Consider the following 20,804-nt stretch of genomic DNA (forward strand, 5'->3'; position numbering starts at 1 on the left):
CGCCCCCTCCCCCCAACTGGCGGAAGGAAAGGGCGGGGGGCGGGGGACCATCCCGCCGTCGGGGGCCTCCATTAACCGCCGTCGGCGACCGAGGGGAAGTTGGAGAGAAAGGCGGCCTTCTCGAAGAACCCCGTCAGAGAGGAAAACAGTTCCGCTCGGAAAGCTGGGGCCCGGAGAGGGGATGGATTCAGGTCTGGGGTGCGGCGGAGGGGCCCCCACCCACCCACCCGGCTTCAGTCCCAAGGGTCTCGGGGAAGGGAGAGCCCCACTCGTAGCGCCGCCTCACCGGGCTACGAGAACCCGCTGGACATTTAATAAATCCCTTCGTGATTTATTCTGGCATCTGTCAAGCGCTCACGACGTGCAGAGCACTGTTTTAAGCGCCGGGGCGGAGGAGAGGTCGTCAGGTCGGCCCACCCTCTTAATTCCCATTTTGCAGCCGAGGTGACTGACTGACGCAGCGGGGGAGTGGCGGAGCGGGGATTAGAACTCACGGCCCCCGCCTCCCAAGCCCGGGCTCTCGCCACTAAACCACGCCCTCCCTCTCCTGTTAAGCGGTTCCTTTCTTTCCCCCTCCCCTGAGGGAAGGCCGGAGAGGCCCAGCTAGAGTTTGAGGGGTAGTTGTCGGACAAGGCGAGAGCGGGGGGCGGGGGCGAGAAACCGTCACTCCCTCTCGCCCGGTCCTAGTGGCTTTGACAGCGGGGTGGGGGAGGAAGAGGTCATCGAGCTGCCGTTGGGGCAGCGTGAGGAAAGGGGCGTGGAGTGTCTGGTCTGTCTTCACCACTGCACGAAAACAGGGAGTTACAACCGTTAGAAAGCAACCGGGAGCCCCCGGGCTCATCCCGGCCCTGCTCACCCATAATAATAATAATAATGTTGGTATTTGTTAAGCGCTTACTATGTGCAGAGCACTGTTCTAAGCGCTGGGGTAGACACAGGGGAATCAGGTTGTCCCACGTGGGGCTCACAGTCTTAATCCCCATTTGACAGATGAGGTAACTGAGGCACCGAGAAGTTAAGTGACTTGCCCAAAGTCACACAGCTGACAAGTGGCCGAGCCGGGATTCGAACCCATGAACTCTGACTCCAAAGCCTGTGCTCTTTCCACTGAGCCACGCTGCTTTTTCACCCATCCACCACACCTACCGATCCATAGTATTTATTGAGGCCTAAGGTGTGCAGAGTACCATACTTAGCACTTGGGAGTGTACAATAGAGGTTGGAGACATAATCCATGCCCTCGAGAGGCTTACAATCTAGCGGGGTGGGGAGGGAGACCAACAAAATCGTTTACAGATAGTTGGAAATTATTCACAAAAGTGCTGCAGTGGCTGTGAGTATACAAGTACAGAGATGGCAGCTGGCAGGTTATGACTCGGGGAAGAAAAAAAAACAATTAGGGAAAGCCTCCTGGAGGAGGTGGGATTTGGGGGAGGGGCCGCGGTCTGGCGAATATGGAGGAGGGAGTTCCAGGCCGGAGGAAGGGCAGGAGCGAGGGGTTGAGCAAAGAACCCGGGCAAGGAGCAGGGCGGGAGGCTTCGGAAAGAGGTCGAGCGAGGGGGTTATCTTGGGAGGTAGGAAGAACGGAAACCGAGTTGTAGCGGGAAAAGCGATGGGGCAGGAGTTTCCGCTCGATGCAGAGAGGACAAGGTGACCGTCGTCGAAGGCTTCTGAGGAACGGGGAGATGTGCGGGATGGCGGTTTTAGGAAGGGGATTCAGGTATTTGAGTGGCGTGTTAACTGGGGGTGAGGACACCAGTGAGGAGCTGATAGTATAATCTAGCTGGAATGTAACAAGGGCCCAGAACAGGGTGTTGGCCATTTGGATGGATAGGAAGGGGTGGATCCAGGAAATACAGAGGAAAAACCATCAGGATTTAGCAACAAAGCGAGAGCTGAAAGAGAGCAAGGAGCCAAAGCCTACACCGTGGCGTGGCTGTGGGTTTTGGGAGGATGCCGGCGTTAACCGATCTGAAGAAAATTGGGCCGCATGAGCAGCCAATCAGCTGTCTGCAAAGCAGCTGCATTCAGGGGTGCCTACTTTTTATTTTGATCACGGGGGAGAGCTTAGGGCACAGCTGGGGGATGGAGGGGGGAAGAGACACAGACACGGGGCCAGAGAACATGCGCAAGCACACGCACACCCCCGAAGTTGAGATATCTGTTCTCCCCCCCCCCCCCCCCCCCTGCAAAGTCCACCAAACCCATTGTTGTGCTCTGTCGTCAAGGGAGCCCAGACCCCCACCAGAGAACAGGACTAGCCAGGACCGGCAGGATCAGAGCCTTTTATAAATGTTGGAACATCAGGAAGGCTGCAGTGGTTTGAAACCAAGGACTACGTGGAGCAGGGAAGAGCACCTGGACTTCCCCGTTCCAAGGACTGTGTCTGTCGCCCTAGCTGTTCCCTTGGCTATTGCTTCTTGTATTTCAAATTCTTCCACTGTCTGTGGCTTATCTTTAACTTATACTTCTTTTCTAGGTGTCCACGCTCCCCCCCCCCCCACCACGTACATCGTAAGCCCCTTCTGGAACCGGGACCGTAACCGAGTTCATTTTCTGTTCGCCCCAGTGCTCAGGCCGGTGCTCGGCTCATAGGAAGTGCTCCACAAAGACCGTTCTTCCTCCCGGTCCTGCTACGGGGTGGGCTGTGGGAGCCAAGGAGGGGGACAGAGACACACTGGGATAGGGGAGGGGAGAGCAGACAGTCACGGGTGGGGGGTGGGGAGGAAAACATGCAGACAGGCACCCAAGGCAAGCAATCGTTCCCTGCCAAAGGCTAGGGTAAGGGGAGACCTGGGGCCCAGATCCCACTTGCCGCTCCAGCTTCCGGCCAGCCCCCGTCACCCCTTCCCCCCTCCCCCCTCCCACGGCACTGGTGCCTTTGTGGCTGGATTACAGAATGTGAGCCTGGGGTGGAAAGTGGCCACTTAAGTCCATTTCCACTCTTCCAGCCAAGGCAGGATCCACTGATTCCAAATAGACTTTATTCTCTAAGAATCAATATATTTCCTTCCTCCGCAATAAATACAAATCAATTTGAGGGGTAGGGGCTATGGGGAAGGAGGAGGGAATGGGGACGGACCCCAGACTCTGTTTAGTACCAAATGATCCTTATGCGACGTGGAAACGCGGTTACAAATGAGAATAATTTAAATTCTCCACTAGTTACAGTATATACAGCAACCGAGGGGAGCCCAGGCACGCCCGGCCCGTGCCCCCCACCGGCGTTCCTATGCAAGGCCTGGTGACGATTAAAAACTCCCCCTATGGGGCGGGATCTAGTGATTTGCCTCACCTGCCGGTGCGTCAAGCCACTAGATGCCTAAAACAGCGACTGCAATGCCCATCGCAAATCTCGCCGCGGGGCGAGTCCGGGCCCAGGGAAAGTGGTCCCTGGTCAGGGCCCGCCTGCACCCCCTGCGGGGCTGGGAGACACCCTCCCCCACTTTTGGGGTGGGTCCCCTCTCCTCCGTCAGGGGCAGCTCTGGGCCCTAATCCTATGGAGTGTCCCGTACAGTCCAGCTGCACCCAGAGCAGGGCTCCCTGCCCAGCTTCCCCTGAGACTGGCCGAGGCCAGCGATGAGTCAGTGTTGAGGCTGAGAGCGCAGTCCTGAAATGGGGAGGGGAAGGGAGGGAGTGTGTGTGTGGGGGGGTGGGGGGGCAGGACGGGGAGTGGTGGCGGCACGCTGCACCTGGCAGCACTAGTCACTATCACTGGTCTCACTGCTCTGCTCGCCTTGGACCTTGCTGCGGTGCTGCAGGGCCCGGTGATAGGCGATTTGCACTGATTTGCGGATGTTGGACTTGCGACCTTCCAGCATCTTCTCTTTGTCCAAGTCCTGGTTGACACCCAGCGGTACCAACTTGGTCCGGGGGAGCCACTGCCTACGGAGAGGGACAGAGAAACGCTCACCGGGAGACAAGGGAGAGGTGGCTGTGGAGCCTCAAGGGGAGGCCCAGCCCGCCCGCCCCCATCCCCCGCCGCGACCCGCTCTCTCTGCCCTCTCACCAGGTTCGCTTGTTGTCAAAGAAGAGGACGAGGTAGAGGTGCTCCCGGGCTTCCTGGGTCATCTGTTCCCCAAGCTTCAACACCTCCAGTGGGGGCACCGGAATAGGCACCCCGTGATGAAACATGCCCTCCCGTGGCATCTTCGGGTCAATGATCTGACAGATTGGGGCACAGCTCAGCCCGGTTTCCCCCGAACCCCCGCCCAGGACTCAGGCATCTGATTGTACTCTGCAGCCAAGGAGAACTCCCTGATCACAGGTACCACCTGCGTGACTGTGAGGCCCACTGGCGACACACACAGGCCGGGGGCCGGGCCCTGCCCCCTGCAACCGCCTGGCTGGGCAGCTTTGACTGCTGGGAGGGAGCAGGAGAGCCAAAGAGAGCGAACCGTTGGGGCCTCTCAGGTGGTGATGCTTAAGGGTGGAAATGGACACCACATTAAGATCGAGGAGGCTGGTCCGGGGACCGTGTCTGTCCATTGGTCTTTCTGTCTGTTGAGAAGCCCTCGCACTGACCAGGCCCCCTCTGGCCCCGAGGAGCAGACCTTGTCTGTCAACCTCAGGTTTGGATTCTGGGCCAATTTCCTGCCCCCGCAGCCGGGGCTGGTTTGGGGCGGGGACGGGAGGTGCGGACAGAGGCGGGAGGAGCAAGGCCCTACCAGCGCTGGGTACGAGGGGTATCCCCGACACTTCGCCCACACCAGGTCCAGGGCATCCAGCGGGGAGTCCTCATCCTCTGACAGCCAGCCAGCGCCCCGGCCCAGACTTTTTCTCACCACTGCGGGGAAGGAGATGAAGGAGAGTCGGGAGTCAGGGGGCCCGGTCAAAACCGGAGCCTCCCCGGGCACCCCCGTACCCAGGCTCGATACTTACTGCCGTGCCCCACTCCGCGCCCAGCGCCCACAGAGTAAGATTCATTCTCCGTGCCCGAGGTGTCCTCGCTGCTGTCCTCCGGGAAGGCCCCCCGGGAGAAGGAGGGTTTGCCCCGGCCCTGCTTGGAGGGTGTGGTGCTGTGGAGACAGGGGTGGGAATTCAGCCCTGCCGTCGCGAAGATTCACCCCCTCCTGGGACCGTATTGGGAGAGGGGAACGCGGCAAACGGTGCAGTCTGGGTCCTCGAGAGTCCACGCTCTCTTCCCCCTCTCCTCCCCCGCCGCCCCCTGGATCCAGGAGAGCACGTCGCCACGACAGGAGCCCGGCCTCGCTCCTCTGTCCGACTGGAGTTTCTGCAGTGGAGACCTGGGGCGGCAGCCCCCGCCCTCATCCCACTCCCGCAGCGCCCAGCAAAATGGCCTGTGACCTCAGCTTCCGCCCCACGCAATTAACCTCCCCGAGCCTCGGGGGGGGTGCCGGGGGGCACCTCGCGTACCTGGTGCGGTCTGAGGCGGCGCTGCTGCTACTGCTGCTGCTGGACTCAGAGTCAGAGCTGCTGCGGGGCAAGCTGCAGTCGTTGCGGTACACCAGGAAACTCTTCTTCACAGGCTGGTTCCCCGTGCTGAAGCCGTTGGCCGGTAAGTCTACAGGGTGGGAGGGTGGTGGGTTGGCGTAGGGAGGGGTCCACGGAAGATGAGTTCAGGGAGGGGAATGAGCAGATCTGGGCCTGTCCCCGCCCTCTGTCCTGGCCAGGCGTCTTTCCGGGTGGCGGCAGGAGCTGCCCCTGAGGCACCCCGAAACCCTTCCTTCTGCCGTGTCTCCTCTGCACTGAAATAAATTGGGAGAGCAAAGGCTCCGCTGCCCCTAGATGAGGCAGAGGGAGAGGAGGCTCCACAAATGGGGGCAGCTAGGGTCGGAGGGCTGGGAATGCCGAGGGGGTGATGCGGTCGGGGCTCACCCATTGGGGGGTCCTCAGTGGACTTGTCGCTGTCACTGTCGGAGCTTGAACTGGGCCGGGGGCTCCTCCCCCTCTTACGCTGTCGCTGGGACCCCATGACGGGGAGCTGGGGGGGCCCCACGGGGCTGTTTCCATGGCCGGGGGCGAGCTGGCCATCCCGGTTCTTGGGGGGCCGTCCTGGACGCTTGGGAGGTCCGGCTGTCTTGGGGTTTTTCTTGGAAAACAGGACAGAGGTCCTTCTGCCAACCTCATGTGCCGGGGTTGAGGATGAATTGGGGCCCAGACCTGGAGGGGAGACAGAAAGGAGCGTGGGTTGCAGCCAGTGGGGCATATGTGATGGCTGGGTTCATGCTTCTGGAAGCGGGGGGGAGGGGGAGGAGAGAGGGAAGGGAGGAGCAGGGGCCCCAGACCAGGACCCAGGAAGAGGAGGAAGTCCCAGGGGCGGGAGAGGGATCCCCCTCCAAAATCCCTGCTTTTTGTGTTGGGGGCGGGGGGGGGGGGGTAGAAGAGGAGAGCCTAGGGCTGGCCGCTTCTTGCCCGGCCCCGCCGAGAGCCGTGCAGGAGCCCTGCTACTCGAGGGAACTTTGCCCTCCTGCAGCCGCAGGCAGTCAGAGGGGCGTCTGACAGGCCCCCGGAGAGTGGGGTAGGTGTGGGAGGCCCTGCTGCGGGGCCTGGGGCTGCTGCGCCCGAGCCGTGGGTCTCCGGCTCCCTCCAGAGGAGAAGCTGCTGCCAGCAGATAAGAGCCAGAGTCGCTATTCGCTCCGGAGCCGGGGGCCGCTGGGGAACCAGCCGGCCAGCCCCTGTCTCGTGGCTCTGAGGCCAGAGCCCAGGCCCCAGCCCCGTGGACCCCCAGACCTTTGCCCGTCTCCTGGCTGCTGCTCTCCTCTGCTGCACTGTCCGTCTGTCCATCCTTTTCGCAGGGGGTGTGATACTTCAGGGTGCCCCTCCCCGCTGAGCCATGCCGCTCCAGCCCGTCCCGGCTGGTCTCCCGCTGGTGGGCTAGCTTCCTGCGCAGCATGGTCATCTCTTTCTTGATCATCTTGGCGTGGCGAGAGCGGCTGACGCTCTGTTTGCCGGTGTTCACCTCGTCCAGCCGCTCCAGCAGGAGCTTCAGCTGCTCCTCCAGCGGGAGGTGTTTCTGGTTCTCCGACAGCAGCAGCCGCTCTTCCTCTGGGGTGGGGGTGGGGTGGGAGGGGTGGGGTGAGGGTTGGGGTGGGGGGGGGGCGGGAGGTCAGGGCGGGGGGACAGCCCTCAAAAGACTCCATAACCCCAGGGCGATGAGACCAGAGCCAAGCCCTCCCTCCGCCCTACCTCCTACCTTCCCCCCCACAACACCCCCGACCCCCCACAGGCAAACCCAGCAGGAGGCGGTGGCCAGGGAAATGTCAGCTCTGAGCTAGACGAGGCCAGCCACCACCAGCAGAGCGAGCACTGATCTCTGGGGGGGGCATTCCTGGGAAGCCTCTCCCCAGTCGGTGCAGCTGCCCCTAGAGCGGGAAGGTCAGGGAAAGCACACCTAGCAGCAGCCTGGCCTACGTGTGGGGAACATAGCACATCACCCACCGTCCTCAGCATGGAGCAGGGCCTCGTCGCCGGGAAGGCAGTGGGGGAAGTGCATGCCTGTCTCGAAGTCAATGCCCATCTTGTCAGCCTGGCGGCGGGCCTGGCGCAGCACAGCTCCCCCCTGCTCCCGCAACCGCACTGCCGCCCGATAGAAGATGGTATCCTTGGCATTGTACTTGAGGCAGTTGCTGACAATCAGGTTAAAGTCCTCCTCAAACTCATCAAAGTTCAGGTAGCGATAAGCCTCCAGGTTCTGCTTCATGGTGTAAAAGTCCATTGGCTTCTTGATGTGGTCGAGGTAGTCGGGAACCTGTGGGGGAAGGGCAAGGTGGGTGCTGAGCGACAAGGTCACGGTCCCTGGGTCCCTGCTCCAAGAAAACAGCCATCAGAGGAACCAGCTTCCCTGCTGGGTCCCAGACGAGGGTCTCCTCGGACTGGACCGGGAGGCCGGAGCGCCTGGCCCCACGCTCTTCACTGGGCCCTTTTGGGGACGGCAGACATCAAGACGGCAGAGGTCAGGAATCCAGGCCTTTGTAGTGGCACGTAAAGGGGTCATCCTCCCCAGGCCCCAGCCCCCGGAGAGAGAGCGACGACGAGCCACTCCTGATTGCCTCGCCACCAGGCTGCCCCTCTAGAATCTGCCACCTCCTTGGAATCCTTGTTATTCCCGGGCCCTCGAGCCACTGTTGGGCAGGACTAGATCCTTACTCACCCTGTTCCTGAGTGCTTAGAGAAACTAGGACCCTGAGCAAATGGCTCCAGAACTTGCAGAGGCCCGGGTCGGGGTCCCTAAGGGGCCCGCCGCCTCACTACGCTTGACTGACTGACTGACTAAAGTGGAGTGTGGTAGGAATGAGAGAGAACCAGCTGAACCTCTCAGCTCCAGTGGACCACCCCCCGCAAGGCCCATTCAGCCCTTCCTCTGCTCCCGAGAGGAGAGGTCCCTGGGCCGGTTCTCGACCCTGCCACCCAGAGACCTCCGAGACGCCGCTCCTTTACGTGACGGAGGTGCGAGGCCGACACTGAACTGAGTGGGGATTGGATTCGAGCTGAAGGAGAAACCAAGGGGGGGCGGGAAGGGGTTCTTACTTCGTAGATTTCTGTTACCTCAGACAGAGGGACTGGCTCGCTGAATATGTTGCCTGTGTCCTTCTCCTGGAGCTGCTCCAGGGTCTTGCGAAGGAGGATGAGGAAGGGAGTCAGCTGCATCTCCAGGGCCACCTGCTGCACCTTAATCTGAAACCAGGGGCCCCCAATCAGCCGGGCCCCCCTACCGTCCTAAGCGATAGGGCAGTTCTCCCCAGGACCCAGGAGCTCGGGAGCTGGCAGGCGACTTGGAGATTTCAGGGTGGAGGAGCACCCTGGAGCTGGCCTGAGCCCGTCGATTCCTCTCCCCCCGCCGGGCTCACGGAGCCGATCAGGGAGAGAGTGAAAGACGTGGTTCCCTGGCTCCCGCAGGGACCTGGCTCGAAACCTGAACCTGGGGGGGTGGGTGGGAGGGGGGGGATCAAACGGACCCGGCCGCAGGGCACCAAGAGCAGAGACCGGCCCAAGCCAGACCCGGAGCGGCGGGAGAGCCAAAGGGGGCCGGTCAGCAGTTACCGTCTCTCTCTTGAGTTTCTCCCGCTTGCGGATAAGTTCCACCAACAGCCGGGCTCGCTCCAGGTCGTGACGGAGACGCTGCCATGATTTCAGCTGTTCTTTCAAGGCCCAGTTTTTGTCCTCGGAATCGCGCTGGAGAAGCAACAGAGAAACCACAGGATGGGTAGGAGAGCGAGGACATGCAACGAGCGTGGTAAGAGAGAGACGAGAGAGAGAGAAACACGGAAGATCAGGTGGCCTCCCTCAGCCTGACAAGACTTTAAGGTACTGGGGGGAGGAGGAAATCACAGCCTGGGCCAGCAAAGGTGGGGGGGAGGAGGGGAGGGGCCGAGGACTAATTCTCCTCCAGGTTTCACGTCCTTCAAGTGCCTTGGAACTGCTGCCCACCCTGTTCCAGTCTTAAATGAACAAGCCCCAGCTTCAACCACCCCAGGCGCCCGCACCACAGAGATTCTGGGGTCCCGCTTCTGTCCCTGCCAAGGCAGCTGCCGTGCCCAACCTGGTCGCAGTTCCTCTGGGATTGGAGGTGGGTCTGCAGGCGGCGCAACAGGGGCACCCCGTTCCGGGACTGCCGCTTCAGCGTCCAGTAACTGTGTAGCCGCTGCATGAACTGGCTCTTCCTCTGGATAGTTAAGCGGTTGGTGATCTTGCTGAGCCTGAGGACAGGGACACCGCCACCCCCACCCCCCCCCACCAGTGTCAGACAAGCCCCACTTTCCACCAGATGCCCCGCCTAGAGGCCCCCGACCCTCACCTGCCAGCAGTATCCCTGGGCTAAGCCTTCTCCAGGGCAGGGAGGGAAGAGCAAGGGAGAGAGGCCCCCGTCTTCCTCAGGGCCGGTCACCGTCACCTCCCGGAGTCCGAAGGGACCCTTCTCCCGGGGCCACGGCCGGTGGGAAGCCGGCCTCCGACCCGCAGCCCCGAGCCCCTCCCCGGCCAGGCGTGAGGCCCGGGGTGGGGGAGAGGCGTGAGGGACCGGTTGAGGACACAGGCCTCACCTGTGAGGGGGGATGCAGGGCACCGACACCACGGGGGCCGCGGCTCGCTTTTCGGCCAGGATCTTCCGGGCTTTCTTCATTTTGATCCTCGACTTGGCCTTGGCCTTCTTCACCTTCTCCGAGCTCCAGCCCTTGCCCTCCTCTTCCTCCTCTTCCTCCTCCTCCTCTCCCTCGCTGTGGGAGAGGGCGGGCAGACGGCGCACGGAGCCGGGCGGGGTGTGGATGTCACAGTAGGCTGTCTTGCGCACGCTGAAAGAGGTGCCGTTGGCGCCGGTTTCTCGGACGGGCTCCATCTTCATGTAGAGGCCGGCCTGCTGGGCACAGGTCACGTGGAAGGCGGTGTAGCAGTTGGCCTTGTGGCACTGGATGCAGGCCCCCGAACCCCGCTGCTTACAGATGTAACAAGTCAGTTTCCAGCGGGCGGGAGGGATGTGCTCGATGCTGTCGATGGGCTCCAGGAACACGGTGTTGGCAAAGCAGACCTCGGGGATCCACAGGGCACACACCACGTGGGCCCAGCGCCCGTCGTCGGTCTGCTTGAAGGCGCCCCCTTTGTTGGGGCAGAGGGCGCAGTCCACAGCCCGGGAAGGGGACTGCAGACAGCGGCGGCAGAGCCACTGGCCCTCGGGGATGTAAGGGACGCCATAGCACTCCTGGTGAACGGCCAGGTTGCACATGTCGCAGAAGAGGATGACGTTGCTGTTCTGGCACTCGCCGTCGTTGCAGATGCAGCACACGGCATCTTCGTCCACCAGGGTGCTCGGGTCCCCTTTGTTGTGGCTCTCGAAGTACGACTCCTTCTCGAGCCGGTCCATCAGGTACTCAAAGACCTCCTGGGGGATGGGACTCACCCCTTCGGTCTTCCGACGCTCGTTCATGATGTCCAGCCAAATGTAGTCCTCCTCATCCATGTCATACTCCACTTCCTCGTCCAGCTCCTCGGCTGACTTCTCAATGTACCTGAAAGGCAGCATGGTGCCATTCCGTGGCCGCCCCCGCCTCCCCAGCACTGGAACTGGGAGTGTTCCTCTCAGTCCCCGAGGAAGGGAAACGCCGCCGAAGACAGGAAGGCTGCGGGCTGAGGGGGTTTTGGGGGTTTTTTTCTACCCGGGGCTGGGAGGGTGGGGAGGGGAGAGAAGCAGCAGCGCGGCCTAGTGGAAAGACCACAGGCCTGGGAGCCAGGGGACCTTGGTTCTAATCCCGGCTCCACCACGTGCCTGCCGCGTGGCCTTGGGCCGGTCGCTTCACTTCTCTGGGCCCTAGTTTCCTCCCCTGTAAAATGGGGGTGAATATTTCTGTTCTCCCTTCTTCTTCTCCTCCTCCTCCAAGCCCCATGTGGGACAAGGACTGTGTCTGACCTGATTACCTTGTCTCTAGCTACCCCAGTGTGGAGTACAGTCAGCGTTTGTCTACTGCGTGACCTCCGGCAAGGCACTTAACTTCTCTGTGCCTCAGTTACCTCATCTGCAAAATGGGGAGTAAGAGCGTGAGCCCCATGTGAGACGGGGACTGTGTCCAACCTGATCACCCTGTATCTACCCCGGCGCTTAGAACAGTGCTTGGCCCACAGTCGACGCTTAACAAATGCCACCATTCATTAAAAGAGCTACTGCTAAATACCCACTGAGATGGGGAAGTTGGTGGCACCTGCATTCCTGATCCAGTCCAGTCAGTAGGAGGGTCAACTGGTTGCTGCGTCGGGCCAGAAGGAAGTTGTAGAACAGGAACAACCAGATGCGCCGACCCAGAGCAAACCTCCCACCACCTCCTCCTCTTCGGCTACTCGCCCCAGAGGTCCCGGCCCAGAACAAGGCTCCCTAGCTGCAAGTTCAAGGGACCGTGTCTTGAGCTTTGCCTCAGCTCCTGCTCTCCAGAGAGAGGCTCTGAGGGTCAAAAGACAACGAAGAGGAGCCTGGGCGGTAGAATCTGGGCTGGGGACGTGCAATCTCGTTTCTCCCACTGTGTGGAAGGCTGCCAGTCACCCAGCCTTGAAAGGGATGTGGAAGGGAGGGAGGGGGGGATAACGGTCTTTGAGGGCAGGGGAGAGGAGGAATAGAAGAAGGAGGCCGGGACAGCCAGAAAGGGAAGGAGCAATGTGAGAACCGGGGAGGAAAAAAACACAAACCCAACCAGGAAAGGTATCAAAGGCAACAGGCACCTGGGGAGGAAGGCCCTCAAACGAATGGCAACCAAGGCCCACGAGAACCGGGTTCCACACCCTATTTCTGCATGTGCAGAGAAATACTTGTTGGGACAGAACTGACGCCGACCAACACGCCGTCCCCGTGGGTCTTTCCTCTTCCCCCAAGCCCCTTTCTGTCCCTCCTTGTGAATCCAGGCCGCCGACATGCTCCCATCCCACTCAACTGTAGGAGTATCAAGAGATCAAAGGATGAGGGAGGTGGCCAGGGGAGGGGAGCACATACGCATCCATTCTCTTTTTTTATTTCCATTAACGTTGGTCTCCCCCTCTAGACTGGAGCTCGTTGTGGGTAGGGGACGGGCGCCTACCAACTCTGTGGTAACTGTGCTCTTTCCCAAGTGCTCAGTCCAGTGCTCTGCACGCAGTAAGCGCTCAACAAATACCATGGGCCGACTGACTGATCGAAGGAGGCCTAGCCTTACCGATAGTAAGAGGTTGGACGCGGTGGGGCGTCTGGAGTGTCCTGCTCTAGCTCCCGGTACACCACCTCAGGGAGCTTTGGGGTAGTGCCAGCTGAAGCATTGTGGTGGTGGTGGTGATGGTGGTGATGGTGGTGATGATTGGAGTCCTTGCGCTTCTCCTTGTTCTTGTGCTTGCCCACCTTGGGGGTGGCCGTGGGCGTCTCGGTGTTCTCCTTGTTGCTGCCGTTCTCGGGCACCTCCTCGGGAGCCTCCTCGTCCTCCGACACCACGTCCAGGTTGTCGAAGATGCTGATGCGGTGCACCCGGCCGTGCAAGTCCACCTCCACCATGCGCTGAGCTTGGGCGTAGGTCATTACCTCGTGGCCTGGGGACTGCGAGATCTCCGAGGGGCTGGGCGACTGTTTGTTGGCCGAGCGTGACTGGCGTCCCTTCTTCTTGTGCTTCCGGATGGGCGTCTGTTGGGGCGGGGGTGGGTTGTCATGGTCGTAGTGGTAGAGGTGATACTCGATGCCACTGTAACTCTTGTAGATTTTGCGGCAGGTCTCCACCGGGCACTCATAGGGGGGCTTGGTGGCCCGCAGGTTGTGGCAAAAAGTCTTCACGTCGAAGTCCACCCCCATTCTGTCACATCTGGAACTCAAAGAGCAGCCGTTAGGGCACTGCTGGGCCTTGGAGGTGTCCCAGCTTCACCACGGGGATCGGAAGCCTCAACGCAGGACAGTTGGTGCCAAGCCTCCCCTGGCCTCAGTTTCCAGCCACCCCCTCTTCCCTGAACCTTCAGGACCTCTCCCCGGACAGATCCCCACTGGCGGCCGTTGCCGCCGCCGACCGTCTCCATCGGTTTCCCGCGCCCTGCAGCTTCGGGAGCTGAGATCGACGAGCCAATCCCCCCATCCCCCAAGGGGTGTGCCAAGCCCCCCGAGCTCCCTGCTGGGGCATCGCTTCATCGGGCAACCGTCCGTCCGTCCGTCCGTGCGGCTTGCCGGAGAACGGGCCGGGAATCTCCTATACCCTTTCCGGAAGGGGAAAGTGGAGCCCAGAGAAGGAAACGACTCGCTCGGAGGCGAACGGCGAGCGGTTGCAGCGCAGACATTAATGCCCCCAGCTTGAAGCCTGGCTAGGTGCTCAGTGCAGACTGATTCCCAGAACAACGGCGACCCTGACATCGCACACTCCTGGGGAAAAGCGAATTTTACTGTTCGGAGCTTTAACTGTGACTGGTAGGTGGTTTAGCATTGGAGCTTGGGCTCTGCCATTGAAAACAAAGAGTCCCAACACCCTTCCTTCCGGGGAGTTTCCTCCAGGCCCCCCCTTCCCTCCCCCCCCCCACCACAATTAGGACCCCAGGCTGGGGGCTCCAAGGAAAGCGACCCACACTTGAGCCAAAGAGCGACATCACCCTACTATACCCACGCTCCCAAACCCCTGGGGCTCACACTCCTCTGGGCAGCGCCACCCCGACTTCCCTGATGCCTGGGGCCGACCAGAGGCTAGGCTGTCGTCACCGTCCCTCGGCCGTCCCCCCAGCAAGCAGGATGAGTTGTCGCAGACCCAAGGTGTTCTGGCCTCCACTGAGTACGGGCAGGCAGACCGCAAATTCAACACGGTCACAGTCACTTCCTGTCAGGTTACGGCTCCTTTTTGGGGGGGTTGTTTTTTTTTTAAATAAAAGCTGCTCCTTTCTATGGCTCAAACGGTAATTCTGAGCACCTGCCACCCCTCCCTGCAGTGCCCCTCTGGAAGATCAGGACCCGGTTCACCAGTACCAACTAGCAATCCGTCACAGCAGCTGCAGGCCAACGGCGGACTGACACTCAGACCCGTCTGCGGAGCTCTCGAGTCTCCAGTTAGGTATGGAATTTACCAAATGCTGACCGTGTGGGAGGCACCGTGCTAAGCCTGGGACGGCTACACGAAAATCCCACACTCGTTCACCATCTGAGCGTTGGGGAAGGCAAGGTGTTCAGCCCCCGTTTTACGGATGGGGGAAACTGAGGCCCCGAGCCCTTTTCTCGCAGTCCCACGGCACGCCAGCCCCACTGCTGGGGTTAGAAGCCGATACTCTTTCCACTACGCCATCCCTCCGATATGCCCCTCTTCCTCCGGGAGTTTGCCTCCTATAGCTTGTGGGAATCAGGTCCCTCGGTGTGTTTCGGCTGCGTTTACCGGGCAATCCCCCGATCGATCGGCGCTGTTTATTGATCTACTGAGTGCAAAATTCTGTATCGAGCTCTGGGGAGATTACGGCAGAGACGACATAAACGCTCCCTAACGCCCAACGGAGCGGCCCGGGGGCGGAGCATTCGGCGACGCGAGGAAGCGGAGAATCCTCCCATTCCTCTAGCTAGGCTGTGGGCGGGATCAGATCAAATCTATTTGCATCCCTTTCATCGAGGAAGTTGCACGGAAGGTCCTTTTATTACGACGAAAGAAGCCGGAGCCCAAATTATTCCGTTGCCACCGGCTCGCTTTCTTCCCTCTTCGATTACGGGCCGGGAAACTCCGGAGACTACGGGGATTGCGAGACGGTGCCCGCCCCGGACAGGCTGCGCTCAAAGGTCTCGCCCGGGACACTTAAACCGAGTCCGAGAAAAACACCCAGTACGGTCGCCCGCTCTCCAAAGACGGGACGCACCGTCCACGGCCTGGCCGGCGGCCACCCCGGAGGCCTTTCCCGGCCGACCCGACCGCCTCTCCCAAGGCACAGGGAGCCATTCGGCCGCTCCCGAAGCGGCTCGCCCCCATCTCACCCCCGACCTCCCCCGTCCCTTCCAAGCAGGGGTCGCCGAGCCTGTCAGGCGGCGCGGCCCGTCAGCGATCGTCCCCGTCGCCCGCCCGCCCTCGGTGGCGGCGGGCGAGCCCGCCGTCTCGGCCAGCCCTCTGCCTGCCTCGAGCTGATCCCGGCCGGCGCCCCTCCGGCGGGGCCGCCCTAGTCTAACACACTCACCGACGGCCCGAAGTCCCGAGTCATCGCCGGCGTCCAGGTCTTGTCCCGGGCCCGAAGGGAAGGAGCGGAAGGGATGGAGAGTCCGGGGCCCCGTGGCTCTGAGCGGGCTCTGGAGCTCGGGCTTCCCCGGTCGGGGCCCCCAGCCTCCCGCTGCCCACTCGCTCTCTCGACGCCGGCCCTGGGATGGGGCGCTCCTCCGGTCTTCGGGACTCCCGGCGTTTTCTGCAGGTCCGGCGGCCGCCCCCTCGCCGGGCTTCCGGCGACTCCGCCCGCTGCAGGGGCCGGGCCGTCGGCTCCCCCCCCGGGCCCCGCGCTCTCCGGTCCCCCCGAGGCCCCGGGCCGCGCCGCCGCCGCCGGAACAATAGAGGCTCCTGGGAGGCAGCGCGGCAGCGGCGGCGGCCGCGCCAAGTAAACGTGTCGCCGGGACCTCTGCGAACGGCACTTTCGTCACGGTCCCCGACCGCGGCGCCCTATATGCTGGCTGCTCCCGGCCCCGGGGCTGGCCCGCAGCGACCCGAAACTAGGGCCGCTCCCACGACGGGGCCGAGGGGGAGGGACCGGCCGCGCATTCCATTGTTCTTTTGAGCGTCCCGACCGTTGCCCGGGAATCTGCGAGCGTGAATCACCACGCTAGGTCTGGGTCGGAGCCCCCGGGGCCCCGTGGTCCGGCCGGTCTCCCCGGAGCTTGGGCGGGGTCCAGACCTAGGGAAGGGCGACCGGGCCCCGGAAAAGGAAGGGGAGGCGGGGGCGGCGGGGCGGAGCGCCGAGCCCGGAGCCCGGAGGCGGGCTTGGGGCCAGTGGGCGGGGGCGGGGCCGGTCCTCTAGCTGGGAAGTTGGGGAGGGGCCCGAGGGCCCCGGGGGGCGGGGACGGCTGCTGGAACGACGGAGGGAAGGGGCCAAAGGAAGAGAGGAGGGAGGCAGGCAGGCAGGCAGGCAGGCAGGCAGGCGGCCAGCCGGACCGCTTGGAAGGTAAAAGTTAGAGAGATCGGGACGGGCTAGGGGAGTAGGGAGGGAGGGAGGGAGGGAAGGCCGGTAACTGGGGTCCTCACAAGGGCCGAGGAAACGGATCGAGTCTCCGGCAAAAAAACAGACAAAAGGAAACCCTTCTTCCCCCAGCGGGTGGGAAGCATAAGCGACTCGTGACCTTGGGCTGAGGAGCAGCGTAGCCTAGTGGAAAGCTGGGAGCCGGACGACCAGGGTTCCACTTCCCCCTCCGCCAACTCGTCGGCCGTGTAACGTCGCTTCACTTGGCCGTGAACCTCGGTTTCCTCGTCTGGAGATTGGGAGCCCGTACCGGGGCAGGGACGGTCTCTATCTGTTGCCGAATCGTCCATTCCAAGCGCTTAGTCCGGTGCTCTGCACATAGGAACCGCTCAATAAATACGTTTAAATGAACGAATGGAAAATGGGGAGTCAATACCCACCCTTCCTCCTCCTCAGACTGTGAGCCCCATGGGGGACGGGGGCTGCGTCCGACCTACCCCCGTCACTTCACTTCTCTGTGCCTCGGTTTCCTCATCTGTAAAATGGGGGTTCGTCCTCTCTTCTCCCTCTCCCTTACATAATGAGCTCCACGTGCGATGGGGCCTGGGGCCAACCCGATTAGCTCCGAATAATAGTGACGGTATTTGGTAAGCGCCTACTATGCGCCAAGCGCTGGCGCAGATATAACGTAACGAGGTTTGTCCCAAGTGGGACTCACAGTCTTCATCCCCGTTTTACAGATGAGGGAACTGAGGCACAGAGAAGCGAAGTGACTCGCCCGAGGTCACACAGCGGACAGGTGGCGGAGCGGGATTCGAACCCATGACCTCTGAAGCCCGTGCTCCTTCCTCTAAGCCACGTACCTCTCCTAGCGCTTAGTATAGCGCTCGGGACAGAGTAAGTGCTCAACACAATTATTCCTATTCAAATCTCCAATCCCGGCAATGTCGGCTTTCCCCTCCGACTCCCAGGCCCGAGCTCTTTCCACTATCAAACAGTCGATCGGCGGTATTTATTGAGCACGTCCTGTGTGCAGAGCACTCTGCTAAGTGCGTGGAAGAGGACGAAGTAACAGAGTTGCTAGACCCGTTCCCTGCCCCCAGCGAGATGGGCCCCACTGCTCCTCATGACTTCCTTGCTCATGCTTGGAGCTGTGATCTGAAAAAGGCTCTTCACTTTCAGCAAACCGGGCCCTGAAATGGGAAAGGGGTGTCAGAGGAAATGGGTGGCCCAGGTGGTGTCGGACACAGAAGCAGCGTGGCGTGGTGGCCGGAGCCCGGGCCTGGGAGTCGGAAGGTCATGGGTTCAAATCCCGGCTCCGCCACTTGTCTGCTGCATGACCTTTGGCAAGTCACTTCGCTTCCCTGGGGCTCAGTTACCTCATCTGTCAGATAGGATTGAGACTGAGCCCCACGTGGGACAGGGACCTGGTCCAACCTGATTTGCATGTATCCACCCCAGCCTGTGCCAGGCACTGTACTGAACACTGGGGTAGGTGCAAGCTAGTCAGGCTTCAGGCCGTTTCTGCCCCATATGGAACATACAGTGCCTGGCACATAGTAAGTGCTTAATAAATACCATAATTATTTTTTAATGATTACTAGCGGGGAGTTGTCCTCAACCTGGGGTTCCTCGAGTCCATCACCCCGACCTCAGCGTTATTTTTTGTGGAGAATTGCCTGGGCAGAGGCAGACTGTGGCCAGACTGTGGTCAGACCTCCTTCTCTTATTGGGCCGGAAGTCCACGAATCTCGCTAGGGCATGGTCATTTGAAGGCTGCTCTTTTGGAATCGAAAAGAATGCATTCATCAGCCCACAGACCAATTAGGATCGGTCAGTCGGCAGCGCTCACAAATCAAGAGAATGAATGGTCCGAATGACTGCAAATGAAAATCGGGAAGACCGTGTGTGAGAAGAAAGTCGATGTCTGCTTGGGGCTGGGGAACAGAACACCGGAGTTTTGCAAGCTCAAATAAGGGCAAAAGAAAAGGGGGTGGGGGGGGGAGAGGCAGGCAGCATCTCCAAGTTCTCTTGGGGCCTTAGGGAACACAGAAAAGAGTGGAGGAGGAAGGAAAGGAGCAGAGCTATAAGGAAACAGCGGGGCCTGGCAGAGAGATCATGGGCCTAAGAGGCAGGGGGGTCTTGGGAGTCAGAGGCCCTGGGTTCTAATTCCAGCTCTGCCCCCTGCCTGCTGTCTGACCTTGGGTGAGTCATGTAACTTCTCCGGGCCTCGGTTTCCTCCTCTGTAAAATGGGAATTAAGACTGTAAGCCCCATGTGGGACCGGGACTGTGTCCATCCTGATTCTCTCGTAGCTACCCCAGCGTTTAGTACACTCCTGGCACATAGTAAGCCCTTAAGAAATACTGTTTAAAAAAAAAGTTAGGGAGAGGCAGCTCTGGGCTGAAACATCTCAGACATCTCTGAGCCAGGGGAGGGAGAGAGAGAAGTGGCTCAAACTCCCATCCTAGGGAGAGCTTGGTCAACCCTCCTGACCTCTCCCTCTGTATATGAGGTGGGGGTGCCAGGGGAGCCAATTTTTTGGTTGGGGATGGGGAAGTCTAAGCTAGAGCTTCCTCTTTCTTAGCTTGTGGGCCCCCCCTTCCCCACCCCCGTGGGACGGGAACCATGTCTAATTCCTCCCCGGGTGATCTCTCGCAGTGATGATTACGGTGCTTGGCACACAGGAAAGTGAGATCAGAACCCAACAGCCCCCTCCCCAGACCAAGACAAGAGAGAAGTAGCCACTGTTCCCTCAGGGACAGTTCCAGGGTCCTTGGGACGGTGTCTTCTAGACCAGGATTGTCTCAAAGGCCGTTTAACCAGCCCGTGTGAACGGGCCATCATACTTGCCAGAAACTGTCCACTTCTGCTGCCCTGGTGAGTTTTTCCCCCTGTCGCCGCCTTGTGTGTGCGAGTGTGTGTGTGGGTTCGGGGATGTGGATGGGGCCCAAAGGCAGAGGGGTCTGACTCCCCCTGCGGGCCCGGGTCAGTGACCACGCTTGGTTCAGGAGAATCTGCGGCCCCTTAATTCCTCTGGCCTGGGAGTGTCCCAGTCCCCGCAGCTCACTGCCCGAATGACATCTCCCGGAATCCTCTTCTCACATCCTGGACTGGCCCTCTGGAGGTGGCCTTGCCCCGTCCCAGGCGGAACTTTTATTTATCCTTTTATCCGACTCTCCGTCATGAACTCAAGGAGACAAGACAGCTGAGCAAAGAGTTTCATCTTTGGCTCTGCAGAGTCCACTGTAGGTTTTCCCCGAAGACCTCTTTGACTTCTTGGTTGAGGGGAGTGGAGAGGGAGGGAGGGAGAGAAGTGTTCAGTCTGGAGGCAGGAGACACATGCTGGAGTTTTGGGGTCGCTCATCTTCACCCTGCTTTGTGTGAGGCTTTACGCTATGTCTGCTTGGACCAGGAGCCCCGCGTGGAACAAGGCCGGCGTCCAACTTCTCTTCCGTCTTCCTCAGTGCTTACTACAGGGCCGGGCGTAACAGCTTAAAGACCACAACGGTTAGTGAACATGTCTACCTACTCCGGTATATCAGACTCTCCCAAGCGCTTAATACGTGCTCTGTACGCAGTAAGGGCTCAGTGGATACCATTGATAGTTGACACCCGTGAACTGTCTAAAATCCCAGGTGGTGGCCAAAGAGAGGAATAGGAGCCTTCTCTACTTCTGAGGGATGTTCCGATTTTCCGGAAACCGGTCCATACTGAGGGTTTCCTCTTGCGGCTGCTGCGGCATTTGCCATCCAATATGCCGATCTAGTTTACCTCCTGGCTGAGAGAGGACTGCTTTCTTCAATTTCTTCCCCATCCGTGTGCCTGGAGCCTTCTGGCCCATATTGGCTGCACAGCCATTTGATGATAGGGAGTGTCCTCTCAGTCTGTCAGGCCTCTCCAGTCCAAATCGTTGTATTTTTCTTCCTAGATCTGCTGCATCGTTGGTGCATCCAACGTGGGCTCCGGAGACGAGGAGGCGCGTCCAGTCGTCGAGCTGGCTGAAAATCGTCTCGGTGAGAGCGGGTCACTCTGCTTGGCTTCTCGGCGTAGGTTCATTACGTTATGTCTCCTCCAGGAGGACTGTGGACGTCGAGTCAATCGCTGTTTTGTTGAGCGATTGAAAGCTCTGCCGAATTCCATCGGATTGAACAGTTTCATGTCAGTCGATAAACAGAAAGCCAACGGGCATTTGGTATTCTCGTCATTTTTCTGTTAGCTGGCAGAGGTAGTGGACGTGGTCAGTAG

At 60.5% G+C, this 20,804-nt stretch overlaps 2 protein-coding genes and 1 long non-coding RNA gene across 6 annotated transcripts; 2 read left to right on the plus strand and 1 right to left on the minus strand.

The window, feature by feature from the left end:
• Positions 1–11: 11 nt before the first annotated feature.
• LOC114806420 lies at positions 12–15,075 on the plus strand. Its single transcript, XR_003754453.2, has 7 exons — positions 12–191; positions 4,013–4,267; positions 4,713–4,915; positions 5,178–5,518; positions 9,110–9,267; positions 9,353–9,529; positions 14,356–15,075. It is a non-coding gene; the product is annotated as an uncharacterized LOC114806420 (long non-coding RNA).
• On the minus strand, positions 2,958–16,287 carry BRPF1 (bromodomain and PHD finger containing 1). 4 transcript variants are annotated; one of them, XM_029050435.2, is made up of 14 exons: positions 15,574–16,286; positions 12,627–13,256; positions 10,002–10,961; positions 9,503–9,659; positions 9,004–9,135; positions 8,491–8,637; positions 7,402–7,711; positions 6,694–7,008; positions 5,839–6,123; positions 5,377–5,524; positions 4,882–5,018; positions 4,668–4,786; positions 4,010–4,164; positions 2,958–3,885 (listed from the first exon to the last, which is right to left on the minus strand). In XM_029050435.2, the coding sequence occupies exons 2-14, from the start codon at positions 13,244–13,246 to the stop codon at positions 3,702–3,704; spliced, it is 3,669 nt and encodes a 1,222-aa protein (XP_028906268.1). In that variant the 5' UTR covers positions 13,247–13,256; positions 15,574–16,286; the 3' UTR covers positions 2,958–3,701. The 4 variants fall into 4 exon arrangements, with proteins under 4 accessions (XP_028906268.1, XP_028906269.1, XP_028906270.1 ...); XM_029050436.2 differs by having other exon boundaries at positions 8,509–8,637; positions 15,574–15,868; XM_029050437.2 differs by lacking the exon at positions 8,491–8,637 and having other exon boundaries at positions 15,574–16,287.
• LOC120638050 (translation initiation factor IF-2-like) lies at positions 15,647–20,775 on the plus strand. The gene is made up of 4 exons (XM_039910273.1): positions 15,647–15,981; positions 16,424–16,542; positions 19,972–20,066; positions 20,488–20,775. The coding sequence occupies exons 1-4, from the start codon at positions 15,647–15,649 to the stop codon at positions 20,773–20,775; spliced, it is 837 nt and encodes a 278-aa protein (XP_039766207.1).
• Positions 20,776–20,804: the final 29 nt, after the last annotated feature.

Source organism: Ornithorhynchus anatinus, chromosome X1 (assembly GCF_004115215.2).
Source record: "Ornithorhynchus anatinus isolate Pmale09 chromosome X1, mOrnAna1.pri.v4, whole genome shotgun sequence".
Taxonomy (NCBI): Eukaryota; Metazoa; Chordata; class Mammalia; order Monotremata; family Ornithorhynchidae; genus Ornithorhynchus; species Ornithorhynchus anatinus.